General features: G+C 36.6%; 1 protein-coding gene across 4 annotated transcripts; it reads right to left on the bottom strand.

Moving 5' to 3' along the window:
* Positions 1-522: 522 nt before the first annotated feature.
* On the bottom strand, positions 523-13,624 carry LOC311090784 (uncharacterized protein). Of its 4 annotated transcripts, XM_084126301.1 has the most exons (4): positions 8,767-11,179; positions 8,157-8,237; positions 3,516-3,682; positions 523-3,262 (listed from the first exon to the last, which is right to left on the bottom strand). In XM_084126301.1, the coding sequence occupies exons 3-4, from the start codon at positions 3,598-3,600 to the stop codon at positions 2,397-2,399; spliced, it is 951 nt and encodes a 316-aa protein (XP_083982427.1). In that variant the 5' UTR covers positions 3,601-3,682; positions 8,157-8,237; positions 8,767-11,179; the 3' UTR covers positions 523-2,396. The 4 variants fall into 4 exon arrangements, with proteins under 4 accessions (XP_083982427.1, XP_083982426.1, XP_083982425.1 ...); XM_084126300.1 differs by lacking the exons at positions 8,157-8,237; positions 8,767-11,179 and adding an exon at positions 13,454-13,624; XM_084126299.1 differs by lacking the exons at positions 8,157-8,237; positions 8,767-11,179 and adding an exon at positions 13,454-13,624 and having other exon boundaries at positions 3,516-4,186.
* Between the last annotated feature and the right edge of the window lie 1,721 nt (positions 13,625-15,345).

Below are 15,345 nucleotides of genomic sequence, written 5' to 3' on the forward strand. Positions count from 1 at the left end.
ACAGTCTATGTATTGAAATGAATGTGACAGCTAAATGACAAATCAGTTACAAAAAAACAAAAACAAAAAACTCCACAACACTAACATCAAAGAACACAATTTATTTTACTATACATTTGCTTTATCTGATTGGATCTGTAGATAACTTTTGCTCACAAAATCACACATTGTCAGTGAAATGGTAAATTTATTTGTTGTTATTGTACAGAACTTATAGACACAGAAATGTGTACCTTTTTAATACATCTGTGTAACAAGTTAGCTCAAAGGGGAAATATTAATAATTAGTTATTAATATTTGGGTCAATTAATTGGATTAACTTGATGTAGCTAAATTAATATTACAATCAATTAATCAGTTCATCCAACAAACTCTTTTGATTATTCATTTATTCTAAGAAAAGCGTATCTTTCATGGCCACCGAAAAATAATTATTTCGTACATGAAATACTTAGAGCATGTAACAAGATCAAGATCGTAAAATAGACTTTGTTGCAAGCAGAGAATCAGAACCAAATACATATTGTGCACAAATTTTATTAACTAAATCACAAACATAACTAAACTAAACAAACATACATACATTCATACATACATACATACATGCATAGGCAAAATGGTGAGTGATATGGAACCGGAAGCAGGAAATGGAACTATGGAAAAGATCCATTTAACTATGAAAAGAACCATCAGCTTATCATTTTCAGAGCACCTCATTAAATTGATACTTGCATGGTCTGTGCAGTGGACAGAATTCTTGAAGTGGTTGAAAATTGAAGTTGTTGAGGTTGCAATCGTTTTCTTCTCTGCTGGATGAAGAAGATATGATGAACTTGCATGGTTAGTTCGACTCTGTTCTCATGGCTGGAGTGCAGATCATGGCCTGCCGGCCCTGGGCCGGAGAGGACTTGCAGAGCAAATAGTGGGAGTTGCGATGGACTTCTTCTGCATTGAATGAAGACGTTGAACTCCTGAGGTTGTCCTTGATTCTGTTGTGGTTGAGAGAGAGTCCTCTCTCTCCTGGATGACCACATGGCTGGTTGTGAGTCGAGGCCTGCTGCCCTGGGGCCTGCTGAGGCCACGCTGGACAGCACAACATCTTGAACGTACTGAGAAGGCCAAGAGTTGATCGTTGCCCATTCAGTGATGGTAAGGTTGCAGTTTTCTTCTGAGTTGGATTGAAGAAAAGACAGTCTGAATCCTTTGGGAGAGTGAAAGGATAGCAGGCGGTGGTCATGGCCTGCTGGGGCCCTTGGGCCCCAGTAGGGGGGTCCCCACAAACATCAACCCGAAGAAACAGCAATAGAGAGCCAGAAGAAGAGAGCGAGGGTCACTGTGAATTTGTCTCTAATAAAGCCTGAGAAAGGTCCCACCTCTCCGGGTTTGGTTGACCAATGAGAAGGGTGGAATTTCCAAGCGAGAAAATTCCTCTGTGGTTGATTTATGAATCTTTGGTTTAAGCGTGCTCATTTGCAATGGCAGCTGGATTGGTTTCTGATGAAGAAACTAAGAAAGATTCTTGTAATACTAATATGTTGCGCAGCTATCGGCATATCATGTACACAATCATTTCGATCTTCAAAGTACCAATATATAGAGACAAAACATGGTATAGGTGAAGTTACATTGACCGTTGGTTCTATCATAAAATACACAGTATATATATATATATATATATATATAAAATAGAATTAAAAACACTACACAACAGTAAATCAGTAACACAATTTTCTGGGATGCATGTTCATTTATAGATCAGATTAATGCAGCAAAGTCTGTTTTAAAGTCTTTTTCTGTCTTCCCCATTGTCTCTGTCTCGACCACGTGACCATATTTGTAACAGCAATAAAACCAACTTATCTGATCGTGGTCATGGTAACTAAGACCTTCTTGCCCTTGTTGGGGGGATGAGACCACAGATCCCAGAGTGAGTTTTAAATATTATTTGTTAAACTATAATACTTGTGTCTGATTTGTCTCAGTCGTTACATCTGTTTATGAAATAACAATTGTTGATTTTATGTAACAAAAGTAAAAAAAAAAACCCTCCATATTAAATTAAAAAACTTAACTGAAAGAATTGCTTCATATATTAACAAATAACTGATTGTTTTTTTTTTTTTCTTCTAACATTTGTTTCCCATCTCTTTTAATTTCAATATTTCTTTGAGTAAGCGTTCAATCAAAGAATAATTAAATCATTTTCTTTTTCTCCAACATAGAAAACACATTTCATAGTTAATTAGTTAATTAACTACACATTTACTTTATGTGAATCTCACATGATTTACTTGGACGTTTTGGATCTGAAGAAAACATTTGCTCATTGTGACACAGAACATTGCTTTTTAATATGAGCCAATAGATTCTTTGATTGGGCAAAACTCTTCTCACTTTAAGTACAGAAGTACGGCTTCTCTCCAGTATGAATGCGCTCATGTGATTTCAGATGTCCAGACTGATTGAAACTCTGGTCACAATATGAGCACTTGTAAGGTCTTTCTCCAGTATGAATTCTTTGATGCTGTTTCAGATGACTAGCTGTAGTAAATCCCTTCCCACACTCACAACATACATGATCTCTCACTTTATTATGTCTTTTCTGGTGCTGTTTAAATCCTTCCAGCCTTGAAAAACTCTTTCCACATAGAGAACACAAGTGAGGCCTCTCATCTGAATGAACATTCAGGTGTTTATTTAGATGTGATGATGAAATAAACACTTTTCCACACTGATCACAGATAAATGGTTTTTCTCCAGAGTGAACGCGCAGATGAATTCTGAGATCAGATAAATATGTGAAACTCCTTCCACACTGCGTGCATGTATATGGTTTCTCTCCAGTGTGAATTCTCATGTGTATATTAAGGTCTCCTTTTTGTGTGAAACTCTTTCCACATTGAGTGCATGTATACGGTCTCTCTCCAGTGTGAATTCTCATGTGTATATTAAGGTCTCCTTTTTGTGTGAAACTCTTTTCACACTGAGTGCATGTATATGGTTTCTCTCCAGTATGAATTCTTAAATGCGTCTTAAGGTTTCCTTTTTGTCTGAAACTCTTTCCACACTGAGGGCATGTATACTGTTTCTCACCATTGTGAATTATTAAGTGTGTTTTAAGGTTTCCTTTCTGTGTGAAACTCTTTCCACACTGAGAGCAGGTGTGCAGCTTTTCAGCTTTTGCTCCTTGAGTTTTAAAGAAACAATGTTCCTCCTCCTCTTCATTCAGTTCTTGTCTTTGCTCTTTCACTCTCATCTGGTCTAAAATACACAGAAATACAGTTATAATCAGTTCAGGTGAACCCTGATTTAATAGCAGAAAGCAACAGAGATCAGGTTCAAATCTTCCATGTGGCATATTCACTTGTTAATAGTTAGAATATGTTTGACAACTGCTATATACAAGGTGATGATCATTTAGATGTATATCTCTATCATTTATCATCCAAATAATGCTTATTAATTCACATCTACCAAAGCAGTCAACAATGAAGAATCAAGCATGGACACCAACCTGCTTGTTCATCAGTATCTTCAAGTTTTATTCTGGATGGTTCTGGATCCCTCATGTCTTCAATCTCCTCTTTAATAAACTCCATCTTTAACAGTCACACAGATTTCAGCTGCTACTCCTGGAGTTTGTCCTTCTCTTGTAGGATGATGGGAATATCCAAGCCACGCCTACCAGTTACAGAGGGCAGTATCAGAAGCTACAACTAGGCAACTAGTTGACTCGAAACTGAAAAGACGCCGTTTTATCGTGAGTCTCCGTGACGAGTTAGTCTGCCCCAGCTCGAGTCTGCCTGACCGCCAAGCAGGTCTTGCTGTTAGCTTAGCTTAAACAAAAAAAGATGGCTGACACTATTTGTACATTCTGTAAGTGAGATCCCACCCTCTATGGGCGGGTTGAAAACATGCAGAACTAGCTCCTACTACTGGCTGTAGTCTCTAGCCAAAAAAGCCTCCGATGACGCTAAATGATGATTTTTGCGTCATCTGAGTTTTTTTTCCAGACACACAATACAGAAATTTCTCGTCTCAGGGGGACATGAGAGAGGGAAGCACGGTCATTCGAAAATACTACCGGGTTTCTACTAATACAAAGCTTAATGCTAATCGGTGAAGTATCCTTTTAAGAAAAGGAAGACCAAGAAAGATGACTCCTCTCCAAAGTCGGTTTGAGTTCTGCAATGAATAACACAGACATCAATGATTTAAAAAATAAATATAAATATAATGTGAAAGATAAGACATACTGTAGCATAAAAATTAGTGCTGGGCAACAATTAATCGTATCCAAAATAAAAGTTTGGGATTACATAATACATGTGTGTGTACTGTATAATTATTTTGTATATATAAATACACACATATGCATGTATATATTTAAGAAAAAATTGTTAAAATATTTATATATAATAAGAGGATGGAAAGGCGTAGCGCCAAACATTAGTCCCAAACTGATGAGTGATATCTTCTTGTGGTGCATAGATCCAAAAGGAAATCAAAAATAAGAATAAAGAGATCCGCACACGAATATAGGCTAAAAAACCCATGGGATTTTATTGTCCAGAGGCCACAAATAAAGTGCAAGAATGCAAAACGTTTTCGGGTTCAACCCTTCATCAGCGTCATGTGTTACCAAGCGTACACCTAAACACTTATTACCGTAATCCATGTAACATACCGTAATCTGACTTTATCACATATACAAATATTTACATCAATAGTCTACATCATTATATATACATATCACAACAATCCTCTATTAAAAAAAATCTGATCATCAATATGACCATAAATATACTCATTCCCATTATTGAATATCACAAAAGAGTATTCTCATCATCCCTACACATCACACGATTAGACATTGCAATGCATAATGAAACAACATTTATAGAAAACAATTGAGAGTATATTCCTCAATCATGCCCAAAGGATATAGACATTTTAGGTCAAAAATCCATTTAAATTCCCTCTGCAAAAGTCTCCGCTTCAAATGACCACCCCTACGCGACTGGGTTATATGCTCTATAACAATGAAATTTAATTCTGAGATTGAATGGGACATTCAATTGGGACGCGCAGCTGGAGATTTTTGGTCTTTCCTTCTGATAGTGCTCATATGTTCACTGATACGTGTCTTAATTTGTCTATTTGTCATACCTACAAATTGTTTGTCACATGGACAAGATAATAGGTAAATCACATTGGTAGAAGCGCATATACGTTATGCTACTACGAAAGGAAGAACATCTTCTACGGATGTGTCTACATGCCGCGCACTTAAGACAGGGAAAGAAACCAGTGTCCTTGTTTATACGTCCATCAGGACTAGTCTTTATGAGGGTGTTGGATTTGACCAAATAGTCTCTAATGTTTCACGCTCTATAATGTGAAAAAAGAGGCGGATCCGAAAAAAGACTCTCGCCCACTGGATCACACTTAAGTATATACCAATGTTCACATTCTTGATCACTTGACTGTGTGCAGAATAAGTAGTGGTACAAACTACAGAGTGGGACTTCTTTTGTTTGTCCGATATATAGGACGATTCTCATACTTTCTCCAAAGCGATATCCAGCCACGCGTATACATTATAAGCCAGAAAAAGCAAGTTCGTTTCAGCGAAAGATCCTTCAACATGTCAGGTTCAAGTTCTGATCCTGATTTTTTAGGAAGAAAGACTCACGAGATGGATGTGCATCCTCCACGACGACGATACTACAACACCCGAGGTACAAAACACGTCGAGGCAGAAGGGGAAGAAAAAGTGGGAACTCAACCCATGAGAAGGAAAAGGATGTACAAGACCAAAGTCTAGTGTTTAACTTATCCACGATCCATTTAGGTACTGAGGAGCAACTGCTGAACAAAGGTCTGACTTATGTTCCTCCTACACCTACCGATCCCCTTCAACTTAAAATCGAGATGTTAAAATTTTATAGATCTATCAAACTTAAGTATTTTTTTCATAAGGACAGTTCTCAAAGACAATACAAATCGGTCAATACTAAACAACCTTTACGACCACGCAGTGTATTTTGTCCTGTTGTTAACAACTCAGCGATTGATTTCAAACGTGGTTGAGATTGAAAATATCTTGAAATGTCCCACACACAATCATTATGGATTTAAAGGGTTAGTTCACCCAAAAATGAAAATTCTGTCAGTAATTACTCCCTCATGGTGTTCCAACCCCGTAAGACTTTCGTTCATCTTCGGAACACAAATTAAGATAATTTTGATTAAATCTGAGAGCTGTCTCACTCCTCCCTAGGTTTCTATGTTGTTGAAACTTGCCGGCCCAGAAAAGTTAGTAAAGACAATGTTTAAAGTAGTCCAAGTGACTACAGTGGCTCAACCTTAAGTTTATCAAGTGACGAGAAGTCACTGTAGTCGCTTGGACTATTTTAAACATTGTCTTTACTAACTTTTCTGGGCTGGCAAGTTTCAACAACATAGAAACCTAGGGAGGAGTGAGACAGCTCTCAGATTTAATCAAAAATATCATAATTTGTGTTCAGAAGATGAACGAAAGTCTTACAGGGTTGGAACAACATGAGGGTGAGTAATTACTGACATAATTAAAATTTTTGGGTGAACTAACCCTTTAAGGAACGTCGGACTTTAAATGAATTATCAAGGAAATCTGATGTGGTTTGGAAACCAGCTGATAAAGGTGGTGGTTTAGTCTTGATGAATAAATTGGATAATATTTCTTTAGTGACATCGCAATTGTCTGATGCTACATATTATATGAATTATATGGGATATTTTGGGGATATTTAATTTTATTCTATCAATCAATAAATTCCACTAGAAACAAACTTTGTTGTATTATTTTATTTTAATACTGTGAAGCTGCTTTGATACAATCTGTATTGTGAAAAGCGCTATACAAATATACTTGATTTGATGAAATTGGATAGTGATCCTACCATTCCTTTTAAAGATGGAGATTGACATGTTTTTACTTGAATCACATCAAAGGGGTTTTATAAATCAATCAGAGTTAAAATTTCTGACTAATGATTTTCCTGTTCTGCCTGCTATGTATGCTCTACCTAAGGTACATAAATCTGTAAATAAGCCCCCGGGGCGCCCTATTGTAGCTTCCAATGAAAGTTTGCTGGAACCTATATCACAGTATGTAGATCGCATTTTAAGACCTTTGGTTGAACATCTCCCCTCATATCTAAAAGAAACTGGTGATTTCTTGATACAATTATCTGAAATTAATATAGAAAGGGAAGAACCCAATACTATATTTGAACAACTATGGATGTGGTCTCATAATACACTAACATTCCTCATAGGCAAGGTTTAGTGGTGATGAAACATTTCTTAAATCAAAGAACTGAGAAATCCCCTCCTTTTGAATTTATCATTGATATGATCACTTTACTTAAAAAAAAAAAAAAAAATGTTTAAAATCCTTTTTGAGGATAAATACTATTTACAGAAGCAGGGTGCAGCCATGGGTTCCAAATTTTCTCCGGATTATGCTTGCCTATTTACATCTGGAATAATAACCCTTTTTTAGATAATATTGTTATGTGGATGATGTATTTTTAGGGTCTCAAGACAGCTGTTCGATGAATTTGTTGCGTTTTTGAATAATATAGTGGATTCTGTTAAGTTCAATGTGGAAGTTGATTCCCATTCTGTCTAGAGATGCAATTCGCATTTTTTTCCATTTTTTTTTGCCAATTTTTTCACCATTGCATTAATTAAATAGTAAAAATTTGCTTTTTACTATTTTGTCTTGCTTTTCAGAAAAAAAAAAAAAAATCCAAAAATACTATTTAAAATTATTTATTTAAAACTGAAAATGTATTCAACATTCCAGCAGATATTATACAAACAAAGCACAATATAACTTAACATAAATTAATATATAATAAATATATTTTTATTTGGCCATCTTTAAAGCCCCCCCTTCTTGAATAGCCTATGTTAGGCCTATAACTGACTGCTGAAAGAATGTAACTGTATGCCTACAACAACAAAAAAGTGCATTGAAAAGTGCAAAAACGTGGATGAACCCACAACAAATGATAACTGTCCTAGACATAAGCCTACTTAGCCTAATTCTTCAGGAAAAGAGGCAGGTTCTTCTTTATGAAAAGTAGCTTCTCTGCTTTCTCACATGAAAGTCGGTTCCTCTTCTCATCGATGACATGAGATGCAGCACTAAACAGTCTCTCGCTGTCTGTGCTTGTGCATGGACCTGGGATCAGAAGAGTTACAATTTTAAATATTGCAGTTTTCTGACAGTTGCGCATTTCAAAACAAACAATGTCTCAGAGATAATGAAATGGTTGAAAACTGGTGTACGCCTACTATTTTACTACACTGAAAAAGTACAAAATACATAATATAAAATATAGGTAACACTTTAAAATAAGGTTCCATTTGTTAACATTATTGCATTAACAAGCATTAACTAACATTAACTAACAATGAGCAATACATTTGTTACGGTATTTAATAATCTTTGTTAATGTAAGTTAATAAAAATACAATTGTTCATTGTTAGTATAAGCGCATTAACTAATGATAACAAATACCACTTTTGATTTTAATACTGTATTAGTAAATGTTAACATTAAGATTAATAAATGCTTTTAATAAGTGTTTTTCATTGTTAGTTCATGTTAACTAATAGCCTAGTTAATGTTAACAATATAAACTACTTATAAAGTGTTACCAAAATATAAATAAAATCTTAAATTAATTTTTCCATACAAGAAGCCTACCTCCGTGCCATCTGTGCCAGGTTCTGGAAATCGGCCTTGATTAGTCCTCCACAATTTGAGAGGGTTATTGCTCCTGGGGGTGGGGACTTCTGAGAGATAACCATCTAACTGTTGAGCGGTTGAGCTTGTCTTCTGTCTTGCAAATGGGTTATTCTCTTGGAGGATCTCATAGAACATGTCAGACAGCGAGACAGCGCGGCTCACCTGCAGTACGAGCCCGTTTTCTCTCTGCGCTGTTTTCATCTCCTGCGCTGTGCATCACCTGACCATCTCCATTACTTAGCGGCTTTCCCAAATCCAATTCGGCCTGGATCTTTTCTTGTTTCCGCAGCTTTTTCCCCAAATCCAAGTAATGATCTTTATATCATGGATCAAGTACAGTCGCGATGCAGTACAGGGGTTGTGAGTCCGCCTGACTAAATCGTGTGCTGACAGCCTCTAAGAGCGCACTTTTAGTTGTTTTCACTCCGTGGGTCTGTTTCAGCCTCTTTTTTAAAAGACGCTTTAGTGCTGCAAGTAAGGGGTTAAAGTCTGCCACAGATGCATCAGATGAGCTTATCTCTTTTGTTATCTGCTCAAAGGGGGCGAGAAGAGAGAGAACGCTCTCGATAAACACCCACTGGTATGCGGTTAATGTTGCGGGCAGATCATGATCTGCTATGTATGTAGCCAGGACTTGCTTTTTTGTGCAAAAAGGCTTTCCAGCATATAATATGTACTGTTCCACCTTGTGCTCACATCTTGTTGGAAACGTTTTGATTTTGAAGCAGGGTTGCCAGTTGAATTGTGTGTGCCATACACCGTATGCCTTTCAGATCGCTATCTTCCATGGCTTTAGCCATATTTCTTGCGTTGTCACTGACTACCGCATGCACTTTAGATCAGTCGATACGCCAAGTGCCAAACATGTTGGCGAACGCCTCGGATATGGCTGCAGCTGTATGGGAACCCCTAAACTCTTGTGAGTGCAGCACAATATTTTGTTGCTTGAAATCTGTGTTGATCCACGGCGCAGTTAAACTCAGCACACTGCTGGTGCTTACATCCGAGCTCCATATATCATCGTGAAGCTGAGGGCTGCAATATCTGTAGCCAAGAGCTCATGGATGCGAGTTGAAACGACGTAATACATCTCAGGTAAACACACGTCTGAGAAATGCTGTCTACTAGGCATGGTGTAACGGGGCTCAATATGGTCTATAAGCCTGCGAAATCCAACATCCTCTACGACCGAGAATGGTTGATCATTCCATTAGCCTTTTAGTAATGCCCTTATCTTTGGCACTGTCATTGGCAAACTATTTTGCCTTTTCTAAGAAGTCAGCCGCAGATGTCCTGGGACTGGGAGGAGCTACTTTCCTTTTTGCTGCTGCCGCTGCGTCTTTCGTACTCTGCATGCTGTTCGGGGTGTCTTGATTTTAAGTGATAAATTAAACTTGTAGTGCTTTAAGTTTTTGCAGATACACCCCCTCTAGACAAATTCAGCAGAATAGTGTCAGCAAACGGCCGTTTTTGCCTCTTTCTCAGACACTTTAAAATGCTTCCACACCGCCGACATGTTTGCTGCATTTATAAAGAACACGCCTCTCACTCTACGCTGGTTACTATTTGATCGCGTCATCAAAAACATCATTGTTCCGCAAAATTTATTCTTTTTCCGGTTGCCGAACATTCGGTGCATCCCTAATTCTGTCGTTTTCCTTGATACTACAGTTATATTTGAATCCGGTACGTTATTGACCTCTTTATATTCCAAACCAACATACAAAAATAGTATTCTCCATGCACCAAGCGCTTATCTAAAAAAAGGGCTACCCTATACCCAATTTCTTCGACTGAAGTGTATTGTAGAATCAGATTTTGAACAACAATTGTTGATAATGTATAAGCATTTTATTCTTAGGGGTTATCCGAAAAAATGGCTCGATATGGCTTTGGAGAAAGTAGAGAATCATCCCATATATCGGATAAACAAAAGAAGTCCCACTCTGTAGTTTGTACCACTACTTTTTCTGCACACAGTCAAGCGATCAAGAATGTAATTAAAAAACATTGGTATATACTTAAGTGTGATCCAGTGGGCGAGAGTCTTTTTCGGATCCGCCTCTTTTTTCACATTATAGAGCGTGAAACATTAGAGACTATTTGGTCAAATCCGACACCTTCATGAAGACTAGTCCTGATGGACGTATAAACAAAGACTATGGTTTCTTTCCCTGTCTTAAAGGGATGGTTCGGAGTAAAATCAACCTAGGGTCCTTTGCACCGTGACTTCGAGCCAAACACGGCTCCCCCCCCCCCAGAAGCCTTTTTTCTCTTGGTTGAACATTATTAAAGTTAGAGCTTATTTAGAGATATCAGCCGGATGGTTTACTGCAGGCGCTAATGGAACCAATGTTGTATATCATAAATTACCCCACTAATAATGCCCAGAATGGTACCAAACTTCTACAGTAGTACAAATAGGTTCTGTACTCATAAAACAAGGCATTGGAAAGTTTGTAAGTACATCAGGAGTTTATTTAAATAACACTTGCCTGATAGCTAATGCTACCTCTAACCCGGACGTCGAGGTCACTTCCATGATTTGGGAAAAGCCCGTAAAAGTCCTGGCAGAAAGCGATGCATAAGGATGTAGTGTAACGACGAATTATTATTTTTTCGGAAGTTTTGACAACTTAGTGTTACATAACAATTGTTGCAAACTTTTCACAAATCTCGGAAGTGATCTCGATGTCCAGGTTAGCAGTAGCATGAGCTGTCAGGCAAGTGTAATTTAAATAAACTCCTGATGTATTAACAAACTTTCCAATGCCTCGTTTTATGAGTACAGAACCTATTTGTACTACTGTAGAAGTTTGGTACCATTCTAGGCATTATTAGTGAGGTAATCTACGAGATACAACATTGGTTCCATTAGTTTAAGTGAATTATTTTGTTATATTTGGTCCTTTAATTTGGCGCCACTTAAGTTCCTTTTCCCTATAATTATTTGTATGTTATTTTTCCTTCTGTGTGTTTTCATTTACATTGTACATAGCTCACTCACTGTATCTAGTGGCTTCAGCTTTTTGTAATAAATTATCATGTTTCCATCTCCTAGACCTTTAAAGATTGTAACACGTACCGTACATTTAAGATTAAACAATTTGTTACATGCACTTCTACCAATGTGATTTACCTATTATCTTGTCCATGTGACAAACAATACGTAGGTACGACAAATAGACAAATTAAGACACGTATCAGTGAATATATGAGCACTATCAGAAGGAAAGACCAAAAATCTCCAGTTGCGCGTCATTTTACTGAGATGTCCCATTCGATCTCGGAATTAAATTTCGTTATTATAGAGCATATAACAGTCGCGTAGGGGTGGTCATTTGAAGCGGAGTTTTTTGCAGAGGGAATTTAAATGGATTTTTGACCTAAAATGTCTATATCCTATAAATGTTGTTTCATTATGCATTGCAGTGTCTAATCGTGTGATGTGTAGGGATGATGAGAATACTCTTTTGTGTTATTCAATAAAGGGAATGAGTATATTTATGTTCATATTGATAGTCAGATTTTTTTTTATGTTAATACATTTTTTTATTATTATTTTTTTAATAGAGGATTGTTGTGATATGTATATATAATTATGTAAATATTTGTATATGGGATCAAATCAGATTCTGGTATGTTACATGGATTACGGTAATACGTGTTTAGGTGTACGCTTGGTAACACATGACACTGATGAACGGTTGAACCCAAACACGTTTTGCACTTTATTTGTGGCCTCTGGACAATAAAATCCCCTGGGATTTTTGGCCTATATTCGTGTGAGGATCTCTTTATTCTTATTTATATACAATATAAATCAAGCATAAATTCAGTGTATGCATGCAAATATTTCTTTCTCTTGTGTTTGTGTATGTGTGTGTGTGTGTATATATATATATATATATATATATATATATATATATATATATATATATATATACAGACATATTAATTTTTTTAAAGACTACAGCTAGATTAGAGCACTAGCCTTAGCTCTACATTATGTACCATTATTAATATTGGTAATCAATGTTAACATCAATACATAATCTTACATTAGAAACTAACAAGATTTCGTGTATATTACATATTAACACTAAACCTGAGCACATAATGTGTTAATTAGTAGTTAAATACCTATATAGCAAGCTGGTTCATGTCATCTTTCACATGCGGCAACAACACACTGACTGAAAATATCTAGCATCCAGCGAAAATACTCCACAACTGTCCTTCATTTAAACTCACACGGTCGTTAAAGCATCTTGGATTAAAATTAACAAATAGTATACAGGTCTTTAAACTTTCAGCGCTCGTGTCCCTCTTCTGCGCATCCTCCTCAAACCTATTTGTTCTTTTGGATTTACATGGCAAACTAGAAACCTTTTTAGTGTATTACTGCCACCTATTGGATGTTTACATGCACTGATTTTTGTAATTAAATAGATTCTGAAAGCTCTGTTTATATGAACCATAAACTTTGCAATTCAAAGCGCATATTAGTTTACATGTGTATTACGTGCAGTCTGAATCCAAACAAAGATTAAGCGCATGCGCAGTGCGTCAGTCAGAGCCGGAGAAAGACAGAGAAAAAAACTGACGTCACAAGAGATTTTCTCTTCTAGGGCCGTATACTCACCAATGAGGTCCGGACCTCGACATTTTTGTGTATATAATAGTAGTATATAATAAAGGCCGTGAAATAATTGCCAGATCTTAACTCTACTTTGGTTCTGCAAGGATATTGAACGACGCCAGGATAACCGTCCTTCTCATCTGAGCTCCGCAGTCTAACAGCGCTCGTCACTGTCAACAGGGTTGAGATGACCAATCAAATCAAAGTAGGCGGGGCTTATTGTTCACAGAAGCTGCTGAGAATTCTAGACTGAGTGACAACGGTTATAAAGTACGAGATAAGATGCAAGTAGATAAACTAAACATTAATATTTGACTACTGTTTTATGATAGAAATGTTAAAGGACCAACAAAAATAATCATGTGTGCAAACTAATAAACTTGTCTAATTTCGCAATTTTGAATTGGGAAATAACCACCCACTTTTTTTTTCTTTTTTTTTTGCATGATTCATGTAACGTTAGCCTAATGTAATTCGTAACTGTCAATGTGACAAGACAAGAAACATTAACGAAGCCCTTTTCATCATATTAGGCATAAGATTAATAATGAATGTGCACATATTGTGTGTACCTACCTTGTAGCTCTCAGTAAATGCACATAATGATTCATGAAACAAATAGCTATCAGCTTTGTTTACCTTCTTCACTGACAGAAGAAAAGACAGTATCAATCAAAGCTCAGCATTGGGAAGGGAAGAGCTACAAGGCAAAATAAGGAGACTGGGAGAAAAAGAAAGAGAGAGGATGATGAAGAAGAGATGAAGAGCAGGTACTGACAAATAACTTATTCTACTGACATGTATTACATTTTATACAATTGTTTGGCTTTCCAATATCTTAGAATGCACATATAGATCTGTGAAACTTTAGCAAGCTCAGATTTGAGACCCTGCCCTCTTGAAAGGTTTGATTTTTCATTCAGATCGAGAAGTGGATCGAATTAGGACAGTTTTAGAACATTTATTATACAGAGTCTATGGATGACAATTTGTCATAACATTATTTCACAAACCTCAATTATCTATCAATTAGTATTGATAGTTTGACAAAAATAAACAGGGCCATCATGTTTAACTGAGCTGCTGAAAACGTCTCCAAAAGTTCCCTGTTTTCAGCTCATTCATTATGGTCATGTCTGAGATCTTCTGTAAATTGACACATTAAGCTCATTTTATTGGTGTGAACAGGCTGAAACAAACTACAGCAAAAAAAATCACTTCAGTTTGTCTTTGCTCTTTCTCTTCCATCTGGTCTGAAATAAACATGAATGGGATAGTTTACCCAAAAATTAAAATTAGCCCATGATTTACTCACACTCAAGCCATCCTTGGCAGTAATGTGCGGTGAAATCTTGTCATGGGTAGGCTGTGACCTATCAATGTGGCATATGTTCATATTCATTCAGTTAATGAAGCAACCCAAGTTCATATCAGGAATCATCACATCGCTGCCTGCATACAGCAAAGTCATATGTGAGGCTAATGCACAATCAAATCTAATAATCAAATTAATGGACACATCTATCTTATGATAGATATATATTATACAACAAACAAATGTTTTGTGCGGGACACAGTAAGAGAGGGAGGCGGCGCGGTGTCAGCGAACCGACAAGCAGCCTAGTCACTATTGTGTAGTTTGTATTAATGCCATGGTTCAAAAAATAATGTAAAGGTTAAATAATAATTCACTTAGACTTTATAAGAAGCAATTGCGACTTTATTTCACACAATTCTGACTTTATATCTTGCAATTCTGACTTTATAACATGCAATTGCGACTTTATTTCACGCAATTCTGACTTTATATCTCGCAATTCTGACTTTATAACACGCAATTGCGACTTTATTTCACGCAATTCTGAGAAATAATGACAGAATTGCGAGATGTAAAC

The sequence above is a fragment of the Abramis brama genome (genome assembly GCF_963993115.1).
Source record: "Abramis brama genome assembly, chromosome: 10".
Classification (NCBI taxonomy): Eukaryota; Metazoa; Chordata; class Actinopteri; order Cypriniformes; family Leuciscidae; genus Abramis; species Abramis brama.

Excerpts from the sequence above, each read along its gene's own strand:
- LOC311090784 (XM_084126300.1), bottom strand. The coding sequence starts at position 3,600 with ATGGAGTTTATTAAAGAGGAGATTGAAGACATGAGGGATCCAGAACCA. Across the intron at positions 3,263-3,515 it reads AGATACTGATGAACAAGCAG|ACCAGATGAGAGTGAAAGAG; the intron begins GTTGGTGTCCAT and ends TGTGTATTTTAG.